This window comes from Cinclus cinclus, chromosome 19 (assembly GCF_963662255.1).
Source record: "Cinclus cinclus chromosome 19, bCinCin1.1, whole genome shotgun sequence".
Classification (NCBI taxonomy): Eukaryota; Metazoa; Chordata; class Aves; order Passeriformes; family Cinclidae; genus Cinclus; species Cinclus cinclus.
Window position 1 is genome coordinate 6,073,567 of NC_085064.1, and position 25,072 is coordinate 6,098,638.

At 46.6% G+C, this 25,072-nt stretch overlaps 2 protein-coding genes across 11 annotated transcripts; one reads left to right on the forward strand and one right to left on the reverse strand.

Moving 5' to 3' along the window:
• Positions 1-66: 66 nt before the first annotated feature.
• On the reverse strand, positions 67-19,098 carry GOLGA2 (golgin A2). Of its 10 annotated transcripts, none has more exons than XM_062505811.1 (28): positions 19,042-19,098; positions 17,725-17,847; positions 17,310-17,390; positions 13,852-13,986; positions 13,199-13,242; positions 13,011-13,074; positions 12,495-12,554; positions 11,933-12,013; positions 10,172-10,210; positions 9,584-9,646; positions 9,252-9,345; positions 8,478-8,584; positions 7,867-7,925; positions 7,503-7,644; positions 6,403-6,492; positions 6,127-6,234; positions 5,943-6,030; positions 5,111-5,454; positions 4,167-4,280; positions 3,668-3,892; positions 3,345-3,444; positions 3,186-3,265; positions 2,465-2,618; positions 2,257-2,324; positions 1,883-1,985; positions 1,526-1,632; positions 1,207-1,375; positions 67-1,100 (listed from the first exon to the last, which is right to left on the reverse strand). In XM_062505811.1, the coding sequence occupies exons 1-28, from the start codon at positions 19,087-19,089 to the stop codon at positions 853-855; spliced, it is 3,138 nt and encodes a 1,045-aa protein (XP_062361795.1). In that variant the 5' UTR covers positions 19,090-19,098; the 3' UTR covers positions 67-852. The 10 variants fall into 10 exon arrangements, with proteins under 10 accessions (XP_062361795.1, XP_062361793.1, XP_062361792.1 ...); XM_062505809.1 differs by having other exon boundaries at positions 5,111-5,457; XM_062505808.1 differs by having other exon boundaries at positions 8,478-8,614.
• An 897-nt stretch (positions 19,099-19,995) lies between these two features.
• On the forward strand, positions 19,996-25,062 carry SWI5 (SWI5 homologous recombination repair protein). Its single transcript, XM_062505939.1, has 5 exons — positions 19,996-20,240; positions 20,336-20,384; positions 20,743-20,864; positions 21,805-21,899; positions 22,162-25,062. The coding sequence occupies exons 1-5, from the start codon at positions 19,996-19,998 to the stop codon at positions 22,224-22,226; spliced, it is 576 nt and encodes a 191-aa protein (XP_062361923.1). The 3' UTR covers positions 22,227-25,062.
• Positions 25,063-25,072: the final 10 nt, after the last annotated feature.

The window sequence follows — 25,072 nt, forward strand, 5'->3', positions numbered from 1 at the left end:
ATCCTAACCAAAACGGGAGAAGAGGAAAGTTCAGGGATGGAGAACGAGAACCTCTAGTCCCAAAAGTCAAAATGAAGCATGTTTATTAAGTGGTTTCCTTTTACTTATTTCTCCCATTTCTTAAAATAAATAAAACCTTCGGACACATACAAGTGAAACACATCATCCTTCAAAGTGCAGTTACATTTCCACCCCACTCCCAAGAATCACATAAAGCTTCATCAAGTAACCAAAAGACCCCTCAAGGCTCCCATCGCTCCCTTCCCCTGGCAATGAGAACAGACAGGGCTGTGCTGCCCAGGAGCCACTTGCTGGGGCCTGTTCTGAAATACAGGTGCAAGAGGCAGGGCTGCAGCAGGAAGGGGGAGTTCAGGACATGTAGTATGAAAACAAACCCAACCTCTTCAGAGTCCAAAGAGTCCTTTACCAGAACAGTTAGTTACTTTGGGAGCCCTGGAAGGAACTGGGCTGATGACAGGCATGAGTGATGGATCAGAACCGTGTGAAGCTCCTGTGGCATCAGAGGCTGGGACAAGGGATTAAGTCATTTTGCCAAAAAGTCATGGACTCCCTTTGCCCCCAGTTTGGGCCTGACCTAGGCGATGTGGCAGCACCAGCTGCCTCCCAGGCTGAGGATAAGAGTGCCTGTACTCCAAGCACACCAAGTAACAGAGAAAAGAGAAAGAGAAGATGAGGTCTGATGCTGGAGTTCCATCTGATACAATCTCTCTTTACTGATGTCTTTAGGAATCTGCTCTCACCAAGGGCACTGAGCAGAGGTATGGGCACATACAAGTCCATCAAGTCCTTTCAGGCCCACAGAAAGCTGCTGTCAGTAAGATATAGCACCACTTAAACTACCATGATTTTGACCTCATCGTTTTCATCAGCACGGTAGAAGAAGGGAATGCATGGGTTTTCCAGCAGGGAGCCCAGCCTCTCCTGAGGGTTCTGGATTTCTCTAAGAAGCTGCATTATTTGCTTTGCTGTGGGGTCCTCTTGGTTTGGCTGAGCAGCTTTACTGTCAGCAGGGGAGAAACCAGACTGATGAACAGCTGCCTCTTGTTCTGCTTCATCTGACAGATTCACCTCTCGCAACCCTGCAAGGAGCACAGACAAGGCAGACAGGTAACTCTTCCCATCCAAAACCCAAAACTGAGAGCAGGAGCTGTTCCTCCTGCACAGTTTGTCCTGGCTGCAGTTTACCTGCTCCATCGGTGGCGTTCAGCTCAATGCGCCTCTCTGCGGGAAGCACACCTTCAGCCTGGCCTGCCAACAACTCTGGGTTCTGAGCAGCAGCTACATACTTGCTGTACCATTCATTTCTTTCCCTGACCAGGCGCATCACTAACTCCTGCAGTTCCAGTAGTTTCATCTGTAGCAAAGTAAAGGAAAGCCCATGAAACATGCACACACCAGTGTGGTTTGCAGTCCTACTCCTGTAACAAAATTAGCAAGTGAACACGCAAAGGTTTGCACTCCCCAGGCCAACCCTGCTTGTAGTACCACAGAAAAGAGACCTTGCCTTCATCTCTTCCTTATCCTGAGCCAACCTGCTGATATACTCCTCTTTCTCCTGATGCCGCTGTTTGAGGATAGCCCTTTGACTCTGGTACAGTGCAATGTACTCCCCTGGAACACAAGAGAAGCCTCAGGAGTGTCTGCAAGATTGGGGTGCAAGCGCTATAGTGAGGTATAAGACAGGAGGATCCAGGAAATCCAGCCCTGGAGTGGAGACCTAGCCCAGTTAGGCAACAGTAGGAAACATGGAGGGCTTGGTAGTTTGAGGGCTCCAGCTCCAAAAGCTGTCTGGGGACCTTCTGCTCCTAACAAATAAGGCACTGATGAAGCTCTAGCCTGTGCTGGTGCTGCTTAAACATACCAATGGTGTCAGTCTCTCCAGACAGCTGGATGCAGCGGTGCTCCAGCTCCTCCAGACGCTCCTTCAGATCAGCCTTCTCATGCATCAGCTCTGTGAAACGCAACTGCACACACAACGTGGGGTCAGTCACCTGGGCTGCTCACAGACAACACCTGTGCTAAAGACAACATCTCCATGACACTGGTCTAAGCCTGTGGAACAAATCCCGCTTCTTTACAACCAAGCAGTATGCAAGCTTTTTAGGATGGAGCATCTTTCTGTGGAACATCTGCTGCTTTTTCCCCTACAAGCTGTTCTGTGTTTGTCTTGACACTGGACCCTAGTCTGGCTGAGCAGTGTAATAGGGCTGAAACAACATGAGATACTTTGCTTACCTGTAACTTGTCCATGGCAGTTTTCAAAGCCTCATGAACCTCCACTGGAACAGTATCCATAATGAAACCTGGAAGGGATGTGTGCGATTTACAGTTTCTTCTGGGGCAGGATGCACTCACAGACCCAAAAGTCTGTCTCAGAGCAGCCATGGCCAGCTGGCCCAGCACCTCATGGTCACACTGTTCTCAAACTGTGCTGAGATTTTACCTCCATCCAGCGTGACGTGATGCTGCTGCTCCTGCCTAAGAGCTGTGATTTGCTGCAGGAGGGTTCTGCACTGCTGCTTCTGAGCAGCCAGCTGCTTCCTCAGATCTTCTCGCTCCTGCTCCACTTGGGACATGGCAGAGGTCACAAAAGTGACCTAAGAAGAATTTCAGAGTGTGAATATTAGTGCTTCCCCTGTGTTCAGCAGGATCTATGGTGCACCTCAGGACAGAGTAACAGTTTACCCCATTATATTTATGACTGTGAAACCGAAGAATTGTGTGACTGCCCTGGAACTCTGCCAGTCAGCAGCTACTGCCTCTTCTCATTCCCAATTAGTGCAGGTTAAAAACTGTGTCCCTTGAGAGCTGTTCGACTGCAGTATTATGACTGTACTTGCAGATAAATCTTGTAGATATTTGACACCATTTCCAAACTGCCTTCCAAACTAAAGAGAACATCACCATCAAAGCCCCATTAAAGAGCTGCTCTACCAGCTGAGTTGTCGGCATAAAGAATCCACTGCCAGACTTCCAGACTGTTTTACAAGGATGCTGCAGAAGTCTTGGCTTTGCTGCTGTGCACAAACTGTTGCATTTCCCTCATGACTGCACTCAGCTGGTAGGATAATAGCTGATAAACCTCTCTTCAATTTAACCAGTTTCCTTTTCTAGATATTCATTTAGAACTAAAACCAGAGGCTTTTCTACCCATTAAGACTCACCATTTCTTCATGGCTTTCGAATTTCTCTGGGATCACAAGAGAAGGTTTTTGGATTTCTTCAGTCATTGCTTCATCACCTTCTGCAAAAGAAAGAAGGTGAACAAGGAGGCAATGCTGCAGAGAACCCAGCTCTGCCTCCTCCCTGATGCAGCCACTCACCCTCCAGTTGGTGCAAAATTCTGCCATCCATTTCTGCTGCCAGCTGACTGATCTGGGCCTGCAGCTCTTTGTTTTCCTTGGCTACAGCTTCTAGATTTTCCTGCAAGAGAGAAGAAGAGGGTCATGAAAACCTGCACAAGCCAGACTGCAAGCAGAGACAGTAGCACCACGCACACAAACACATAAGCAATACTTTAGCTCCAGACACTCCATAGGGCACAAAGTGTAATCACAGCATCACAGAACAGCCCAAGGTGGAAGGGACTGGCCAAATCTCTCACCGATTACTTCCCATCTTTCCACTTGTCCCTTTTTACTGTTACCTTTGTCTGCTGTAGCTCTTTCAGGTGCATTTCCACTGTCACCTTGCCCTGGACCTCCTCATGCTGCAGGCGATCCATGAGCTGTGTCTGAAGCAGGAACTGCTTGTGCAGTTCATCCTTCTCAGCGGCGAGCTGCTGGAAGGCCAGGGTGTACTGCTGCAGGTGGCTGTAGCACTGGTCCCTCTGCTCCTGCAGGCCACGGGCCTCCTGTGTCTTCAGCTCCAGCTGAGAGAACAAAGATCAAACCACCATATCAAACCCTTTATGTCTGAAAAGCTGATCTGTGTGACACGACCCAAACTGTCAACATTGCCCCAAAGCCACCAACCAGGCAGACAGCCACCATCTGCCCCCACATGCTGGTCCCCCACATCAGGCAGCAGATGACAGGGGAAGGCTCCCAGCTGGATCTTTACAATACCCATTTCCATTCTTCCATCAGTGTCTGGGAAGTTGCCAGCAATCTGCACAATCCAGCCCTGCCATCCCTGGTGCTCACCGTCTCTTTGAGCTCGGCCAGGTTCTCCTGCAGCTGCCCAAGCTTCTTGGCCAGCTCTTTCTTTACATGTTGTTCTGACTGTAGGGCACTTGTAACCTCCATGTTTTCATTTGTCTGCAAGACAAACATGACTCTGTAAGGAAACTGCCCCAGCCACCATGAAACAGGCTCTCAATAAACCACATTAGTTCCCAGCACAACAGGGTGCCAATCCCTTGTGTTTTTCTGGACTGTAGGTGAGTGCCATAAATTGACTGTTTAGAACAACTTATAGAAAGGTTTAGAAGATGGGAGAAGATCAAGGAAGAAGCCAGGGGAATCAGTGCTGGGACAGTGCCAAGAAGAGGCCTGGCACATCATGCAGCCTGTCAGCTACAAAGCAGATGGGTGGTATGAATATCCCCAAGAGTCACAGACACTCAAAAACAAGGAGTTCAAAAAGGACTAAAGAAAAAAAAAGCAACAGCTAGAGCACGTGTCAGTCTGCCTAGGGCCCCAGAGGGGAAGGTGCTACACTGAAAGAAGCAAAGCAAGAGTAAGGATTCAGCTCCAGGATGGGCAAGAAGGATAGCAGCAGGAGAGAATACTGCTGAGAACTTCCTCATGGGCAAATACAAGGGAACAGGAAATGGGTACCTTCAGGTAAAAGAGCAGGAGGAATACCCAGGGACAGAAACAGCCTGACTGCCAGGGCATGAGAAGGAAAAGGAAACAGTTCTGAACAAAGATACTGGTTCATCTGCTAGAACACCTGAGGGAATAAGGAACTGGAGGGAACCTCCTGGTACGGCACTCCTTATCAAAGGATGGAGCAGCCACAGTAGCAGCCACAGTCTCAAAAGATAAGAGAGGGATAGTGCTACTGCCAGTTTTTCACATCTGCACTACAAAAGGATTGAACCAGTGAGGGAAGCAGAGGGAAAAGATGCACGCAAGAGACGTACCAGTTTGACAAACCCATTCTGCAGCTCAGCCAGCTGCTCCTTCAGATCCCGGTTCTGGCTCAGGGCCCTACTGATTGTGGCCTTGTCACTCTGCATGTCCTCCAGGATCTGCTGCCTGTCCACAGCCTCCTCACTGTAGCGCTGCACAGTCTTCTCCAGCTCCAGCAGCCGCTCCTCCTGCTCCCGGTTGAGGTGGCTCAGCTGCTCATTGTCACGGACCTGGGCCTGGAACTGCCCATGCAGCTGCTCCTTCTCCTGCTGCAGCCGCTGGATCTCCTCCTGCAGACTGAGCTCAGCTGCCGTGGGCCCCGGTGGTGAGGGAGGCTCGGTATCCATGGGCTTCACTGCTAAAGAAATGAAATCAGAAGGGGCTCACTGACTGGGAAAATAGCTGGATGAGACACATCTCTGCTGGATACACAAAGCACACCCCAGCCCATAGGGCTCTGTGACCCAGAAGACATCACCAGCTGCAGTATCCAGTCCTCAGTGGACAGCACTAAGAGCTAAAAATAGCAAACCTACCCCAAACCCAAGCACAGCATCCTGCTGTCTGCTGCTGACTCCTTCACAGCCCTAGCAGGAGCATCCTGCCTTCCCAAACTCCTGGGCCAGAGAGGCTGACAGTAGTCAGGCCAGTACTACAGACATAAGCAGGCTGCTGGTCCATGCAGGAGTTCACTTGCTGTTTCCCAGGAGAAAAGGGTTCTTAGGGTCACCTGCCTTCCCAGCATCAGACCTACTCGCACCTCCTGTGCAGAAGCATCTGCACAGCAGGACAGAGTTATCCAGCTCCACTCTGCAGTGGGAAATCCCATTTTGGAAGACCTACCTGATGTGCTCAACATCTCTGTAACACTGTCTTCCAGCTCCTGAATTTTGGCCATGTGTTTCTCCTTCTCCTCTGCCATTGTGTGGATCTGCAAGGCCACACAAATGAAAATTACAACAATGTTCATGGGACATTTCCTGCTGCCTGTGTTTGTTCAGAGCTGGGATGCTGCCCCCAGAGTTACCTGCTCAGAGAGCTGCTGCACCCGCTGCTGCCAAATGTTCCCCTCCTCCCTCAGTTTCTCTACATACTGGTCTCTTTCTTCCTGCAGCTGGTGAAGTGACTCTGACAGCTGTTCAAAACAAAATCAAACAACATCATATTGGCTAAATAAATTTGGTTCAAGGGATAAAACTTGAAGAAACCAGTGTTAGTACAAAGCTCAGACTACTTTTTTTTCTGCCCCACAAGTTTCCTTACAGATATCAAGATTTGGATCATATTTCATTCAATCTCTTACCTGAGCTAGCTGGGTTTCCAGGCTTGCCTTCTCTTCCAGAGCCATCTGCAGCTGCTGGTTTGCATCCAGACTCCCTCCCTGGCTTGAGAACTATTAAAAAAAAAAAAAAAATCAGAAAGTTATTATAATGTTGATATTCAATTCCTGCACAGGCTTTCCCCAAGAGTAACCTCCACATGATCTATGTTGTAACCTTCAACAGTTCTTTAAAGTGCTCCAACTCATAGTGAAGTTCAGTGTGAAAAAAATAGGAGCATTAAAAACAAAAAGCTGAGATTTTAGTCATGCAAAACAGGCTGAACTGAGCAGCTTCTCCCTACCGATTTTACATTTACTATTTTTTAAATTAAGAAAATAGGATTCAATCAAACTTTGGCTCAGAAATGTGGTGCATTTCCAGAGTCTGCATTATAAAGCCGTATCAGATGGTATAAAAGTCTGTGACTTTAAAAGTTGTCAGACATGTCAGGAATTTAAAGCCAGTGTCTGGAGCATGTCAGTGGACTGAGCAGCAAGGCTGGTTCAGCTGAGGCACAGCACTTTTCCCAGAAGAGCAGCAGTTGGCTTAATTTCAAGGGTAACTCAAGATGGTCTAGGAATAAAAAAAGAGCATTTTCTTCCCTCCCAGGCTCAGGGTTACCCCAAGTTTGCTCTCTGACCTGCTAACAGCTGGCTCCATGCATTCTTTCCCCAGCTGACTTCAAGCTGGCACTGTCCAATTCACCACCTTCACTGGTGGGTACAAAAAACATCCCTACTCAGCTGGTTACTCAGTGAGACTGCACAACTAAATAACCAAAACCCTGAACAGATAAAATCAGAAAAGTCACTGTATTTCCACGTTTCACCCTCTCTCACTGTACAAGTTTTAGCAGACTAATGTCACATTTCTTTTCAATCAGTGTGTGCTTTTCAATCAATTTACAGCTCCAACACTTTAGAGAATACAAACTTTCTGTTTCCCTGAGGCCTTGCTGAAAGCTTTTTTCTAGGAGGATGTCTTGATAAGATTTCATGCCTTCCTTTAAAGCCAAGAGTTAAGTCTTGCCCCCTCTCTCAGAAGGAAGTGTGGCAGTGTCCTCAGAATCCTCTGCCCTCACCTGTTGAATCATCAGTTCAGCCATTTCCAATTTCTTCTGCAAATCTTCCACATCCAACTTCATAGCTGAGTTCTGAGACACCAGGGAGTGAACTTTCTCTGACAGCTCTGAATTCTGCTGTTTTATTTCCTCACTACTTTTGCTAAAACAAACAAAAAATTAAAGTGGCTCTGGGTCTGCTGATGTCCAGGTCAAAGCTACAAACCAGTGCTTCCTGGCAGCTAGAATCACAGAAACATCACATCTAGTCACTACTTTTTTTTTTTTTTATTATTAATTGAATATCCAGCCTCCCAAGTCACCACCTGTGGTCTTTGCCATTTGTTTTGGGGCTCTTCTGCAGTAATGAGCATAAGGGACTTACCTTCGTTTGTACAGTTCCAGTTTCAGGTTGTCTCGCTCTTTCACTAACTCTTTATTATGCTGGAGAAAAAGGAAATTATTGATTCATCTAGAGACTTCAGCCAAACAAATAAGGTATTAAAAAAATACTTCATTTCACCTTTAACAGATCAGCTAAAACAGAAAAGGTTGTAACTTTAGCAAAAAACCTCAGGACAGGTTTGCTTAGAACCTCCTGAATTTTCCAGGAATAAGTCTGCTCAGTCTTTTTCAAATGTGATGCTACAGATACTTCTGTATTACAGATAACTTCTGGATTAAAGACAATGCTAAAATGTGTGTTTGATGGAGATTTCTGGGACAAGGTCTCTCTCTTATGTGGAGCTGCCAGACTAATGAAGTGAGGTGCCAGATCTGAAGGCACCAACTGGACCATATGATTAGTCACAGAAACTTGAATGAAGTTTGCCTTGATCATGGGGAATACAGGGCTTTAAAAGGTAAATTAACAATTAACAAGGTTAATTTCTGCCTCTTCTCCAAGCAGGGACTGCAGACTTTGCAGCAGTGTAGTAATAAGCGAGTAGCCAAAGGCAGAGCTGCTGGTTAAGCATAAACAGAGGTGACTCTTACCTTCTCTGACTGCTTTTGCTGCATGGAGATGGAGGACAAAGTGCGCTCCAGCTCCGAGACTCGCTGGCGAGACGAATGCAAACGGGCAGCAAGGCTTTCAGCTTCTCCTGGACAAGTCAGAGCACAGACAGCTGAGGCTGGACCACAAAGAGCATTTTGGAACTGGCTGAACAGCACTTTCTACTTTGTCAACAAGCTCTTCAGGCAGCACAGGCCTTTGAAAATCAGCAGAGCTGGCTCCACTCCTGGCTTTACAGGTGATTCACTAACATCCCTGGGAGCACAGCTCTCTCTAACTACCTGTCTCACTTTTAGAGGGAAATGATGAAACTTCCTTTGCAGAACAATAGACACTATGTTGTTTGGGGTTTTTTGTTTTGTTTTTTGTTTTGTTTTTTTGGTTTTTTTTTTGTCTTAGAATAAATTGCTCAAATGTAGTTCAGAATAAAAGGCTGGACTAAGAACTAGATTAACTTGACAGCTGTGTGGGAGGCAGGGCAGAAAAAGGAAACCAAGTTTTAAAAGAATTAGAAAGGAATGGTCTGGAGTAGTCACCAGGCCAAACAGAGATGATAAGGCTTTAGTGATGTACCAAAGAACCTCAACTGCCATGAGACCAACATGCTCCCATCTGGGGGCAGCTACAATGACAGCAGCACTGCCAGTGCCAAAGGGCTCAGGGAGTGCTGTGAGCTGGCTGCCAGCAACTGTCGTGCTTGTGACTTGACATCCACAGCTCAACCAGCAGCTTGAGCTGCAGAGACAGTCACATACCTGATTTCTGCCGTGCAGCTTGCTGAGTATGGCCAAGGGCTGTCTGCAACTCAGACTTCTCAGAAACAAGAATTCCAATAGTCTGGATATGAACCTTCGGGAAAGGAAAATCAGCTCAGCACAAAACTTCTTTGCTTGCCACAGCAACATCACTGTTGTCACAATAGGACAATTCAGTAAAGAGCTCTTGCAGTTAAGTACAGTCTGGCTGACACTTGCAGTTTTGCTACAGGAATGGACTTCTGCCTTCCAGGATAAGGACTAAGAGTGCTCAGTAATCCACGAAACAGCAGAAGTCAGGTAATAATACTGTAAGGGAGGCTCTGCCTTACTTGTAACTGTTCCCTCAGTGCTGCTTGCTCTTTAGAAAATTTCTGTTCAAACTCCTTCTTTTCCTGTAGAAACAAATAATGCTTGGTCAGCACAAACGTGCAGATAGTTAACCCTTGCTTTATGTCAAACTAAAAAAGCAGAATTATTTGGTACTATTTCTAGCATCTAAATGATGCCAGTATATTTTAAAGACATGTTTAATCTTCCACTATTTGAACTACTTAATAATTTTTCCATCACAGACCAGCAGTGACAGCACAGTGTAATTAATCATTGCAGCATACACGTGGCAGTGCTGGAATGGAAGCTCCTGGCAAGGACCTAAACTGTAACCTCCTGCCCCCACTGCACTCCTCCAACTGAAGCATTTAAATATTCATTTAAATATTAGCTTTGGTCAAAATAAGAATGCTGCCTGTCAGGCCAAACTCATGAAGTCAAAATATTAAACCTTATGCTACATGTAAAACTGAACCTAACACAAGACAAGATCATGAACACTTGTGCCTCAATCCTCTATGCTTTCTATTCCTCAGAGAAACAGATATTTATTTCTGTATCTATCAAAAAAATTGGACACACTTTACCTTCTCCAGCTGATTCACTGCTTCTTGGTTCTGCTGTTTCTATAAGAAAATTGATGGACCAATATTAAGAGAAAATATTCTCATACTGCTGAAATACATTTTCACTTTGATGAAGTAGGATATATGCCCAGTTAATGTAAGGAGAATTTGCAGTTCTGTAGAAGACTAGGAAGTTCATCTTAGCTATTAAAAGTAAGATCTGGCTCCCTTCACTAATACATGTGATATGTTTTTCATTGTCCAGTACATTATCACAGTTCTCCTCCAATATCTGCTGAAACCCCTCTACGTTCCTATCTGAGCATCCAGCAACTTCAGTTTAAACTTGCAATATCTCACATTTATGCAATTAATCATAGTCAAACTGGTGTGTTTGGAAAATCAGCAAAAATGCTTTCAATAACAGATAAGTAAGTAAATCCCAAAGCAAAAGTCCTTTTCTTTAAAGTGATTCCTTAGACCTCTATCCCAGTTAACAACTGGCCAAGTCATGCAGAGCTGCACGTACGTTGGCAGGCTCCCACCAAGGTGGTATGAGACAGAGCTGAAGCCAGATGCAAGGAAAGGGATAATTCTGTCTCAGCCAATTTCAGTCTTATGGGTGAATTACTGGAGATCTGTGACTGCACAAAGGGCATTTGTAGGTGTGAAGGGGACAAAGGCTGCCCAGGCTGCCACCAAACCCTGTTTGCCCTTTGCTGCTCTTGTCCCCCTGGCAGTTTTCTCACGGATGTCTCTTAAGTAACTACATAATTAGTATTTCTTCTTCCAAAATGATGAATATTGGCCAAGGTGCTTCTTTATTACTGCTACTACCTCAGTGTATTTTCAAACATGACTGCAGATGGAAAGGTCATGAGGTTTTGATTTTAGCAGTGCCAGCACACAACATAACCAGGAATAGCAAAGGCAAGAGCACAAATGCAGCAAAGGCCCTACAGAGTTCCAGACAAACAGAAAAGCTGGCAAACAATGATAATCCTGGATGGGTAATGCACTGTACCTCTGCAGCCCAACTAAAACACAAAAAGAACAGAACAAAATTAACCCAAAACCAAAAATGAAACAAAAAGAGGGGTCATGGGGTACACTGGGAAATGCTGAACTTTGGGAAAAGTGTGGGTTTTTAGGAAGAATAAAATGGGGGAAAGTATTTCACACAATAAAGGCTCTTTTCAGCCTGGAACAGATCCACTTAGCTGCATTTCTTGCAGTGTTAAGGCTGAAGGCTGAAAAGCAGCAGCAGGAATCCATGCAGGCCACAGGACAAAGCAGTTCATTCATTGTGCCAAGAGAAGCTGAGGGTATGATCAGAAAACAGCCCCAGGCTCTCCTGGACCTATTGGTCCTACTTTGCTGATATATTTAGAACAGCATCATCACCTGCAGAAACAGGTTTTCACACTGCTGCCAGCACCAGAACTCTGTATTTCAAGGATTCAGACCAGGACCAGAAATAGCTGTTTTATCAGGATGTTTATCATCCAGGGACAGTGTGAAGAGATCAACAAAGTACACTTAAATGGAAATAACAAAACTCTGTTTCTGCTTCCTCAGATGAGCCACCACACTGACAAGAGGCCTTAGGCTTTGATCCTCTCACAGGTTTTCCATCCAGCCCATTTTTGTTCCATACAAAGTGCTGTGTAAGCAGCCTTCCTTGTGGCACTATGAGGGAACCCGTAACCTTGCAGACACACCCAGAGAGCGTGGAGGAGCAGCAAAGACAATGTCCAACTGGTTGGTTGGATTGTTTCTTACCAATTCCTCTATCTTTGTAACGAGCTGTTTGTTAGTTAGATTGCTGGAATCCAGGGCTACTGCCAGCTCCTGGTAACGTGTCTGACGGGCACATGCATATAGGAGAAAAAGGAAGGAGCAGAAGAGGAGGAGGGAAGGAAAAAAGCAATAATTAAAAAGGACAGAAAAAAATAAATCATTATCACAGTTTGATATAATCAGAATCTCCAAACAAAACAAAATCTGTGGTTTGAACAGAAGCAGCTGGGATGTCAACCTATTTTATCCATTTCTGCTGAGGCCTCATTTTGACATAAAAGTGAATCAGAAATAAGAACTGCAGTTGCATGGAAGCCAGATTATCCCCAGTCCCCAAACTGGGAACATCTCCAATAACTGCCTCTGACTGTTGTGATCACAACTACCCAATTAAAGCCCCAGGTGACACTACACAGTGATGTATGTGACCTGTGCATTCAGTTAGGCCTTACTAACACCACTGTAAGCACAGAATCCAAACAAGTGATCAAAAGCAGCAAATAAGACGAAAAATAAAAAACATGACAAACTGAGAGCAACTTACTTCCATTTCCTTAATATTTGTGGAAGAAACAGCATTTTCTCCATTCACGTACGATGTAGACTAGAAGTAAATCAAGTAAGTCAGTTTTAGTTCCCAAGGCAAATCACTATTAGGTAAGATCCCATAACAATAACACTCCTTATAGCACCTGTCACTTCAAACAACCACATACAGGCACAGGAAACACTTTTCTGGCTCAGGATAGACACTGGCTGCCCCTGTGACAAGCTGATTTGAATTATTCAGACTGACTTCATATTCTTTTCCAGTAAATCAAGAGTACATCTTTCCATGAATACGTACAATTCATTCATCCCACTCTGCTTTTCTTCCTACTGCTGAAATCTTACATTCCTAAACCAGGATTTTTTGCTCCTCAATGTTTAAGTATCACATTGGTTAGCAGGGTGGCTGCAGACATCTCTGAGATTGAAGAGTGTTTCCTTGAGCTGTCTGCTTACAGTCCCACATCAAACACCAAGAAAATTAATGGGACAAATGGATGAAAAGGAGTACCTGGGAAACCAGGCCATTGAGTTGTTCAGACAACTGACGGAGACCCTCTGTTGACGAGAACGACCTGGGAACAAAGACCTGGCAATGTAAACTTCTCCCAAACTCCTGTCCAAATCAGCACAGCACTGGGGCAGGAATAAAATCTTAATTTGTTGGGATCCTGTTGCAAAGCCAACACAGACACTCACCTGTTCTCATCCAAAGCATTTTTATGATCCTCAGCTTCATTCATCTGTGGATTAAAACATAAAAACTTATAAGCCTGTAAAAGATGGGAGTCACACTTATGAATGTATCACTAAGACTTGATTACACCTGGGCTTAAGTTCCACAGCTCCTGTAATTACTGCTTCCTAAAGGAAGATTAACTTAAAACCACCAGCTCAGCCCTGACTTACACGTAATTTCTGAGTGGTGTGAGTATGGGTTTCCTGGAACAGAGAAATTCAAGTGTATCAGGCTTTATGTCTGCTGCTCCTATTTTTCAGGATAATCAACACTTTACTGGAAAAAAACTACAACTGAATCTTTAATTAGTAAAAGGAAATACAGACTGATTGGACTGGAGACTTGTGTTATTAAGGGTACTTTCTGCTAATGAAATAGGAGAGAAGGGGAAGGAAAACGGCTCCAGAAGCTGCAGGGACATGTGTGCTAGTACCCCCTCTGCTCCCACAGACAGATGATGACTGCATGGATAGTGGAGAATGTAGTATTTTTAACAGAAGGAAACCTGAACTAGTCATGTCATATTTATGAAAGTCATCTTTCTCCACACTAATGTGGCATCACTAACCAATGTTGAATGGTTCAGTGGCAGTAGCGATGATAAGTCACAAACCTGTGTCAGCTGCATGCTCTCAGGAGCAGGCAGAACAGAACCACAGCTAAGGAGGCTGTTGCTGTTAGATAGCACAGGGACATCAGGAGCAAGCTGTTCAGCACTACGAGTGGCAACATCACTGTCAAAGTATGCCTGTCACAAAACACAGCACAGGATTACAGCCTTCATGCAAGATGAACAAGCACACACACCAACACATCACCTTGTGGCCTGCCTGTAAAAACCAGACAGATGTGAACAGTCATTAAGAAACATGTGGAAGGGAATCTGTGTTCTCCCCAGAGCAAAGAGGTGGCTGCATCAACCACAGACAAAAACTGCCCCAGAGTGTGTCCCTTCATAAAGAACCAATGTCCCACAGTTCCAACTCTTTTTTAACACAGGGTAATAATGTCACCCAAACTCTTTTAAGTTCACACACGAGATTCACTGCAAAAGATTCCAAAAATCAAATAAGGGCAAAGCCAAATGTCTTTGCAAAGCACCACCTTCGAGGTGGTCCTGGGGAAAACACAGATCACTGTATGGAAATGAAGATGGAAAAGAACAGGGGAGTGACTACTTGAAGACTGGGTTAGTCAGACTCAAGTGCTCTGTCTAAAACTCGGTAAAATTTGTGGCATGCCATGACCCACGAGTTTAGAAACAGGACATTTATGAACAGGCCAGAGGGAGGGTGGCTGGGAGCAGGTGCCTGTGGCCCTGCTGCAGTCATGGATCCCATGACTAGAAGAATCTAAATAGAAAAGAGAAGTGCCAAAGAACTATTTCTGGACAGCAAGCTCCCATCCAGCCTCTGTGGGAGGATGGATGGCATCTGCAGCCCCTTCTATGAAGCCACATTGCACTGGACCATTTCATCTCCTTGCACAGCACTAGAGCCATAAAGGTCCAGCAGTGCTCTTGTGTTTTATAGCAATTTGATTGATTTCATCATCCAGCTCTGGTAAGTCATCACTTAAAAACACAACAAAACAAATGAGATAATCTTTCAGCATTCAGGCCCACCAATATACTGCTGCTCTCTGCAATTCCACCTGGAAGAGTTCCCTCTTACTTCAGTTACTTCCTTCTTGGCACTTCAAAAGAACCAAGAGATCTCTCTCTCTTGGCAATCCCTGTTTACCTGCTCAGCACTTCACTCACTAATCCAGCAGCAAGGTTAAAACAGCAACAGTGGAGACAGATTTAATGAAGACAGTAAGCTGGAAGACTACAAAGGGAAAACAAAAATTTTCTGCATTTCTTTTTAGCAGGACAGGTACTGATACTCTGAAGGAGCAATATTTAGCAATAAGCAATAGTTAAGTGCTTATTAGGAAGGTCAGGAACTCCCTCACTTCTTCCAGATAAAGGTTACTTCACCTTTATCAATCACACGTTCATCAATATAAACGTAAGAGGGAAAGCAGGAATTAATTCCCCAGAGTATCTCAAAATGGTAATTTCTTCTGATCAGAACATTATTCTAATACTTCCAAGATGCAGAAACCAGCAATGTTCCTTAACCACAAGAACTTCCTTCTTTCTTCACAAGGACCAATTTTTTAATAAACTGTCAAAAACCCCAAAACTATTTGAATAATCAATTTTGTTGAAAACAGAAACCTTTAGAAGCAAAAAACTTAGATGGAAATTATGCATTGTGACATTCCAACAATGCAGAATAAAAAGTCAGTAATTCAGCTCAGCTTAGCATGTAGTAGGATCCATTTGCTTTCACACAAAGGATTCTACTCTGCTGGTTTTCCTCTGTTTCAGAGCCAAGAAAGTTGAAGTGAGAGAAAAGGGAGGGCTCTGCCTCACATCAGACACCAATAGAGCAGCAGCTCAGCTGCCAATGATCAGCTTTTCTGCCCTATTAGCATCAAGTTTCTAAACAGCATTTTCCTGACTCAGGCTTTTTACAAGACAGCAACTGGAATGAGAAATTTTTCTTTCATTACATATTGCAGTTGAAGATTAATTTTCAAATAACTCCTAAAACGCCAGGCACAACAATCCAAAAACTCTCTAACAACCAATCAGATCAAACTGTATCTCTGAGGAAAAAAGGGGAAAAAAAGGGGAAACAAGAATGAATAGAGCAATAAATTGTCCCTTTGCAGAACACGACTAAAGTTGTAGACACAGGCAGGCCTTCACTGCAAGGCTAAGTGTCACTTCAGCAACAGCACAGGACCACATATCTTCTTCTCACCCTCCAATGGAAAACAAGTCTCTTTCTCCAATATTTAACTTCCTCTGAGCTTACAAGTGTTAACTGAAAGCATTCCCCAGGACAACAGTGACACTTCAGACACAAGTTTTCTGAGGCACATGCAGCACCCCAAAGCTGGCAGTGTGTCTTCACAACACTTGAGTTCTGCTGGTACAGAACTGACACAAGGTCCAGCTGCTGGAACTCTGTGTGTCAGACGTACTATCACACAAAAGAAAAAAAAAAAAAAGGAGAAAAAGGATACAAAGCTAATTTGGAGGGAATTCCATTTCACTTTGCAGGCTTCACTTAATCTGTGAGGTACCCCATGTGATTACTATAGTTATATTTATTGCTGTAGACCCACAGATATGTAGTAACTATAACAATGAGCTACTTTATGACAACTACATTGGAACAATGGTAGGAAAATAAGCTACCAAAACAATGCAAGTGAAAATGAAAAGCACACCTTTGGTAAAACAAAACTGGAAGAATATTCTGGGCTACAAAATTTGGCTTCTCTGAGTTCCTCTCACAGTCTGGGCCTTATTTTAAATAAAGTGACTGTCTGAAAATAAATATTTTTAAAAGACAGTTTGTTCATGTGTGCTTCTGAACATCTTTCTCTTGCTTCTTGGCATACTTCCTGCCCTTTCCTCTTCAGGATCTTGGGAATGTGAAGACGCTAAAGCCTGTACATGCCTGGCTTTGAAGTATCTGACTTCCTGCCTAAGCATATTTCCACCCCTGGTACTTGCCAGACTGTACATCACCTGTGCCAGCTTCATCGCCTGTCATAAAAAGGGTGGCTGGAAAAACCAGCCAGTGCAGCTGTTTGCCTAGAGATGAGCAGAAACATGCCCTTCAGAAACCAAGCTCCAGGAAACAAAGCAATGACACTCAGAGCAGGAGAAATACAGAATAAGGCAACACTACCTCTTCCTAGTGCAGTTTTCCTCAGCTGTTAAATGAGTTTATTGCCTCACCCCAAACTCCCGTTTTCATCCAAGCTCAGCTTTCAAAAGAAAGACTTTTTGACAAGGCTCACTTTTTGACTCGTTAACACTGACACGAACCAGAAGGAAACAAGCAATGGTAACAAAGAGCTCCATGTTAATAAAAACAGCAACAAAACTGAAGCAACTGACAATGGATGTGTGAGGACAAGGCTCCATCCTGGAGATGGAGCTCAGAACCCAAAGCATGCAGGAGGGAAAGCGAGTCACTGCGAGGGACACAAGCACTGCCTCACCTTCCTCTTGTCCAATGAGGGTATGGCTACCCCATTGGAGCGGTTAAGGTCTGACACCAGCACCTTCAGAATGTTCTGAATCTACAGGAGGCGAAAGAAAAGGGGAAAGAAACGGCTCAGAGAAGGACAGAGAGAAAACATCAATCCTAGGCAGCCAAGGAACAGCCTCAACCAGCTCGTGAGGACCACACACCTCAGCTCTGGGCACACCCAGGGCACCATCAGACTGACTCTGATGCCAGCTGCACCTTCCAGCAGAACAGGCAGCTGCCAACTACTGCAGCACACTTCAAACAGCACCTACACCACTCAGCTCTTACCCCAGCAAAACCACGTCCAGCTCTGGTCAGACTGTCCAGAAAACCAAAGAAGAGGGAGGTGGCAAATGACTTGAGTGAAAGAATGAGACACTCACATTCTCTGGAGGCTGCTGGTCATCAGTAGTGGGAGTCACAGGTCTGCTGCCTTCTTTAGTTTTGCGTTTTTTCTTAGTTCCTGCAGTTCCTCCAGGGCTGTTCTTCTGCTGATATTCCTTCAGCTGTGAACAGAAGAAGAATCTTAAGTTCAAACAGAATATGCCTTCTATAACCCCAAAAAACTCTTAAAACCTAACTTCACTGGTAGAAATACAGATCAAGTGTAAGGACAAGAGAAACACTTCATGAATTCACCCATTTGGGGGGAAAACATGAATCAAAATAAGCCCAGAGAAGGCTAAAGACCAAAGTGATGGGTTTATGACAAGAGTTGTAAACTTTCAACTTTTTTTTATAACCAATGCTGTTCCTGGGAAATCATTTAACACTCCATAGTGCAACTAAGGGAGATTGAAAGCATTAGTCTGGGGGATTTTTAGGGTTATAAGAGCAATTACAGCAATTAATCCTGCATGCAAAGTGAAAAAGCACCGCCTGATAGTAAAATCTTCCACTCCATGAAAGATTGTATGAAGGACAGTTGCAATCCCCACAGCAGACACTGCAACAACTGCGAACTAAGGGGAGAAGCAATCTACAAACGATTTTAAATCGCATCCACCTCGCCCAGGAAGTGCCGGTCTGATAAGACGTAACTCGAATCCCGCCAGGTCTGCCGGCATTTCTGTGCAATTCCTGCACGTCCGAGCCCCAGAGCGGCCGGTCCTGGCAGTTGTTTATGCAAATAACGGCACCCCCGGCCCGCACACCCCGGGCAGGGCACGGCGGGGCAGCGGGGGATGGAGAAGGACGAACGAGGATCCCATTATTGGTAGGATTTCAAAATGGAAGCCTGAACTGCTCCAGGACACTTTACCGTTCCTGTGACTTTGACACAGAAGCGCATCCCGCCGGGACGCAGGCAGCCGGGCCGCCTCGAGGGAAAAAATACGGGGAAAAAACAGAGAAAAAACGGGAGAGGAAGGGAGGAAGGGAGGAAGCGAGGCGGGGGGGAAGACGCGACACCTGCACACCAGCCCGGGCAACCCTCACAGCGCCGCAGCCACTCAGGCCCGGCCTCGCCCTCACCGCCCGCCGAGAAGGCCGGACCGCAGCCCCGGACACCCGCAGGCTCCCGGGGCCCCGCCGCGGCCCGGCCCGGAGCGAGGGGGCGGCGGCGGCCCGGCCCGCGCCCCTCGGGGTAGGCCGCGCTCGGCCCGGCCCAGGGTCCGGCCCGGGCTCGGCGCTCGCGGTACGCAGCCGCCCCCAGCTCCGTCGTGCCGTGTCCCGTCCTGCCCGAGCCCCCGGCCCCTCACCTTCTTCTTGGCCGCGGCCAACCGGCTCTGCCTGCTGCCGTCCGCCATGTCCGCCCCGCGCCCGGGCCACGTCAGCCCGCCAGGAGCGGCGGGGGCGGTGGCGGCTCCGCCCCCGGCCGGCCCCGCTCCGCCCCGGGACGCCCCGGGGTGACACAGCGGGACAGCTCGGGTCCGCCGGGACACCCTCGTGCCGGGGCACCCCGCCCCCCGGGTGGCACCCGACAGCCCAGAGCAAATGCCGGGAGGGGCCAGCCGCGGTTCCCTTTCCTTTGCGGGGCTTGTCCCGCACTCTCGTCTCGTGTTCTGCCCTGTGGCGTCCGAGCGCTGACCCCGAGGGCAGCGCGGGCGGCAGGATCGCTGTGTGTGATCCCAAATCCTTTGACCTTCCAAGCTCGGCAGTACCTGGGGCTCGGGCAGCCCCAGCTCTGAGGCACGGCGCTCACAGGGACACGGCTCCCTGCGCCAGCCGGGCCCGAGCGCGGCGGGACGCGGCTCCAGCGCCGTCCGAGCCTCTGTGCGGGACTGTGCAGGGAGCTGCGGTGGCCCGGCGGGACACGGGGACGAGCGGGGCCGTGAGTAGTGCTCGCCTCGCAAAAACAACACTGCGGAGGTGTTTAATGATAAAGACTGGACTTGGCACCCAGTGCCGTGATCTGTTTGCCGTGGTGGCGTTCGATCACAGCTTGGTGATTTTTCGAACCAGAGCTCTTTCCGAACCAGACTGATTCAGCGATTCCGTGTGGGTGACCCCGAGACCCCCGGAGCCCCTGTCCCAGCTGAGCCGCGGTGCTGAGGTATCTCTGAAGCACCAAATGTAACTACCTCGGCCGCCGACATTTGGGGACAATTGTGTCCTGCCACACCCAATGTCACCTGCAGCCCCACTACGGTCGAGCCCGGCAGGGAACTACAACTCCCAGCATGCCTCCCAGCAGCAGAACTACAACTCCCAGCATGCCTCCCGGCAGCAGAACTACAACTCCCCGCGTGCCCCTCGGCGGCAGGACTACAATTCCCGACGTGCTCTGTGGCGGGGGAAAGCAGCGACTCTCCGGTGTGGCGGGGGAAAGTAGCGACTCTCCGGTGTGGCGGGAGTCCCGAGCCTTCAGCGCGGAGCCCTCAGCCCTGGCCGAGCGCGTCCCGCCGAGCGCGGGCCCCAGCCCGCCCCGCCACCCGCCGCCGCGGGCCCTGCCCAGGAGGTAGGAGCCGGTTCCCCGCTGCCCTCCCCTCCCGGGCCGTGTCCCCGCCGAGGCGGCGGTACTGGCCCCTGACGCGGCGCTCTCTGCTTTGCCAGGGTCTCGGCTGGCGGCCGGCGGAGCGGCACGGCCGGGGTCAGGACGCCGGTGAGTTCTGCACGGGGCTCCCGTGGGAGCCGCTCATGCGTTCGCGGGGGCTCAGCCCGGCCAGCCGAGGAGTGTTTTTCCTTGAGGCTGAAGGTTCTGGTTCCCGGGGTTAGTGCCGGCACCGCGGTTTGCACTGTGTCGTGCTAGGAGTTTCTCCTAAAAGGCACATTGTGATTGTTAATTAATTATTTTTACTTTACACTGTAACTCTCGAATCCACCCCCTCCGTGCCCTGGGGATTTTTTTTTCCTCTTCTATTTTCTCCTGTTTTTGTCCAGTGACACACACACTATTTTCCCAGTATTGTAGCATCTTATCCAGAGCTGAGTTCCTGCTGTGTGTCTTCTGTGTTCTACAGATCCCATCTCCAAAGTCCTTCCTGCTTAATGGAGCCAGTGAAGAAGCCCTGCAGTGTGAAATCGAAGAGCTGAAACAGAAAGACCTTGCTCTAGACCAGGAAATTGCACAATTATTGTCTGAGTATGTCCTTGCCAAGCTCAGTATTCGCTGTTGTGCCTTAATTATTTTTGTTTTTAAAACAAAATGTGATCCAGGAATTGGAGCTGAGAGATGACCTTCTATGATGCCATTGTTGGCATGGTGCAATGTTGGTTATAGTGTTGTTGTAAGTGATGGGACTTGTTAGAAACAAGAGGGTTATGTGGTAAAGCAAAACAAGTTTTACTAGGAGCTTGCGTAAGAGGATTTTTGCTTTAGCTTGGGTGTTCCTGAAGTAATTATGTGTTTACTGGGAACAGATAATTTTAGCCATTTGTTATTTGTTGTGAAGGACTGATGTTTTCTGAGGTAAGTGTAGTGCATAGGATGGAAATGGTAGAACAACAAAGGCTGTTTCAGAATCTTTTTTCGTTTATCCTCAAGGGTAAACAAACCTTCTAGCAATACGACAAGAGGAAATGGCCTCAGGCTGTGCCAGGGGAACTTCAGGTTGGACATGAGGAAGAATTTCTTTGATGAATGGATGATTAAATATTGGAATGGGCTGTCCAGGGAGGTGATGGAGTCATGGTCCCTGGAGGTGTTGAAGAGATGACTGGATATGGCACTCAGTGCTCTGGTTTAGCTAATACAGCGGTGCTTGGCCAAAGGTTGGACTTGATGATCTTGGAGGTCTTTTCCATCCTAAATGATTCTATGATTCTTAATTTTTTCCTTATATACAGAGATACATGCCAATGGAATTCACCACCACCTACTCTTGTTTCTATTTGATTCTGAGAACTTGGGTGAAGTGGCTTTCTTGAGCTTATTTAGAGCTTTCATGTTTGCGACTTGCAGCAGCTGCACTTTGCTGTGTTCAGTTTCTGCTTTTGAGGTGCCAGGCTTGGGTATCTCCCACAGCAGCAGGAACCCCCAGTCCCTCTGTGTCATTTGTGACCTTTCTGGTGTTAACTTACAGGGGCTACAGCCTGGAGGAACTGGACAAGCACATCTCTCTGCTCCATGAGTACAATGAAATCAAAGATGCTGGGCAGATGCTCCTGGGCAGGCTAGGTAAGGAAGGGAAAGCTGTTCAAGACCTTTTTGTCAGTGTTTTCATACAGACACAGAAAGATGCTGCCATGGAGGCAAAGCTTGTGTTACAGATTCTTCACTTTAAAAAAAAAAATGTTTGGGCAGGCAGGAGGCACAGCTCAAAACCTTGGTTTTCTTGGCTGTGGGATGTGCTGTGGGGTAATTAGGGGAGGAAAACACCATGTTTCTGACTCATCTGATCTTTGTTTAATGAAAGCAATGCTGTTTCTTAATTTTCTAGCTGTTATCCGAGGGGTCACTACAAAGCAGCTCTATCCTGAGTATGACCTGGAGCTCAGTGACTAGTCCTGAACCTGGAGACTGCCATGTCCTGCAAAAGTGACTGTCACTGGGCCATTGCATGTGGGTGTCATCCTGGTTTAGAAGAGACAGAAGGTGGAAGAGGAACCTTTGGGAAAGAGATATGGTATTTGAGATAATTTCATGTATTACTTGATCAACACTATTTTTTAATTTTTTTTTTCTTTTTTTGAAAGGTTGTAGTTAGGTTGATGTTGAGCCTCTTCCATGGAGCCTTTGATTCCCTGCAGTATCCAGGGGCTGTTTGGTTAGTGAATGGATAGAGGAAGTGAGGACATACAAATGTGCAATGTAATAGCTGCTTTGAAAGGAAAACCCTCAGAAGAAGGGAGGGAAGAAGGCAGAAATTATGGTGGTTTTGGGGGTTTTAGTTTCTTTTATCAACAAATCCAGAGAAGTCTGGGTGTTCTGCATTTTTGTATTTACCTGCTCTGGTATCTGGAGGTTTTGTATCATTTCTGTAGTAAATGGCAAAATATAAAGTTGTGTTGAACTGTCCACTCTGAATAAAGCAGCCTTCACATCTGTCAGTAATTCACTTTAAGAGCTTATAAAACATTGCATGAACCTGGGAACAAAATCTAAAACTATATTGAGACAATTATAACATGAGTTATTCCAATGTTCTCTCCAGGAATGTGCAGGTGCAGAATCACTTTTCTCTGCTCTAAGTGCAGAATCATGGTGGGAGTGAGCACTGTCCTGGACAGTGTTGGGAGCACGAGTGTTTTGGTGTCAGTGTTAGGGCTGAGGGTGACTGCACAGACTAAATTTGGCTGCTTTGGGCAGTTGGAAGTGATGAAGTGCTCTGCTGACTGCAGATCTATTGTTCCTTTTTCACTCAGGCTTGATGTCCTTCTGCCCATTTTTACTTTCCAGGACCTTCTAGCCAGTAAGTTTCCCTTGTGGTCTGAAGTTAGGCACATGCTGCAGTCTGCTTGTTACTTCCAAATTTGAATCAAATTAATCTGTCTTCATTGTGATTGTAAGTCAGAAACCAGTCACAAGGCTGCTGCTGAGATCAGATAATTGGTTTTGCACTCCTGGCACTAATAAGTGTCTTGTTTTGCCTCAAAAGCTGTGAGGAGTGGTCTCAAGCAGGGGGACAGAAAGAGCCTGCATATTCCATGATTCATCCAAGTAAGTCTCAGCTGATGTGCAGCTGTGCAGAATATTTTCTGTGGCCAGACCAGGGTGGACTCTCAGGGGGATGTTCACACCCCTCCCCACCACATACCCCTCTGCAAAGTGGGGAACACTCATGTTTTGGAGTAGTTTTAAGGGGAGGAAAAAAGCTACAAGGTGGCAAGAACTGGGAAATGCACACTTTGTCACTGTTTTGGCTGGTGTTTCCTGAGTGGAAGGACTGTTTCAGCCTGGAGTTTTCCAACCAAAATGTTCCTGTCAGTGAGACACACAACTAGAAATTGTTCTTGCAATATGAAATATATACAGAAATTCTTCAGTTTGTCTGAGGTGTGAGCTGAGGGGATGAAGTACAGTCCATTACCAAAGTTACTGAAGGTTGTTCAAGGAATGAGAAGTCCATGTTTTCTTCCCCACTCTGTAGGAGCACTGGGGTTAAAACTTGCAGATGAAGCTGTGCAAGTGTCCTACTTGCAGCTGTATGGATTGGTTTACACTACAGGTGGCACTGGGCAGGGGTCCAGGGAAGGTCCCCTGATCCCAATCCTTTGTCCATGGAGGATAAGAACATCCACAGAACTAACGACAGGGCACGGTGTCCTTGGGGAATCCCTGCTGCTGGCAGGGTGGCTCTGCCAGGCATTGGCAGCTGCGTTCCATGGCTGTTCTGGCTGCTCTGTGCAGCCCAGAGGAACCCAGGACTGAAAGATTCCAGGGACTAAGTTAAGGACACTTGGGATGCTTCAGGAGGTCTTCATCGGGGCCCCTGTGATTGCCCCTCCCAGACTTACTCTTATACCTTTACACTGTCACCTGGAGGATGAAATATGCTGGCCTTTGTCCAAGTCCAGGAGAGGAACAGAACAAATCTGCTTTCCATAAATAAATTTCCAAACTTGCTAAGTAAGTATGTAACTGGAAAGCCATTGGGTGCAATAATGGTAAATGTAATTCCAGATTTTTAACTTAAATTTAGAAAGCATATTTCTCCAAAGTCAGACCCAGCTAATAATGAGCTAACAGAGACTGAATGGTATCAGAGAGTTTACAGTTTCACCAAAGAGCAGGACTTGCTGTCTGCAAGGAGCTTCTGCAGAGGAGGATACCAGAGACCACTGAACACCCTTAGCTCCTCAGGAAAAAAAAAGGTAAAATAAAGTAGCACTTGCTGGGTTTTTTATGAGTCAATGTACATGGAGCCAAGAACCAACTTCTTCCCTGTCAGGTCATCTTCCATTTTATTTTTTTGTATCCTGTGCATTAGTTCCCATTATAAGCCACTTTTCATCTCATGCCTACTCTGGATAAAACCATTTCCTTGCATTGCTTTGGGTAAGCTGCGTTTTCTCCTGCATATCCCTCATTTAACCCAATTTTGAACTCTCATGTGTCTGAGAGCAGGGCTAATGGAAAGGAAACGCTCCAGGAGGACACAGGGAAAATAAAATCCATACAGCAGATAAGTTATGCTGCCAGTTGTAAGCAACAAATCTGTGCAGCCAAGGGAATACAGCTTTCTAAAGCACTACTTCCTGGTGCTAAACAATTCGGGAATGGGTTTTTATATCCCTTAGCAACCCAATGTTCTCAAAATCAACAGGAATTTTGGCACAGCTACCTCCTGTTAATTAATTGTGATGCTTTAAAAAAATTATATGGCCTGTCACTGACAAAAAAAAAGCCTC

Excerpts from the sequence above, each read along its gene's own strand:
- GOLGA2 (XM_062505807.1), bottom strand. The coding sequence starts at position 19,089 with ATGGCGGACGGCAGCAGGCAGAGCCGGTTGGCCGCGGCCAAGAAGAAG. Across the intron at positions 12,014-12,494 it reads CAAATATTAAGGAAATGGAA|ACACGTTACCAGGAGCTGGC; the intron begins GTAAGTTGCTCT and ends TGTGCCCGTCAG. Across the intron at positions 3,445-3,667 it reads AAGAGCTACAGCAGACAAAG|GAAAATCTAGAAGCTGTAGC; the intron begins GTAACAGTAAAA and ends TCTCTCTTGCAG.
- SWI5 (XM_062505939.1), top strand. The coding sequence starts at position 19,996 with ATGCCTCCCGGCAGCAGAACTACAACTCCCCGCGTGCCCCTCGGCGGC. Across the intron at positions 20,385-20,742 it reads CGGCCGGGGTCAGGACGCCG|ATCCCATCTCCAAAGTCCTT; the intron begins GTGAGTTCTGCA and ends TGTGTTCTACAG. Across the intron at positions 20,865-21,804 it reads ATTGCACAATTATTGTCTGA|GGGCTACAGCCTGGAGGAAC; the intron begins GTATGTCCTTGC and ends GTTAACTTACAG.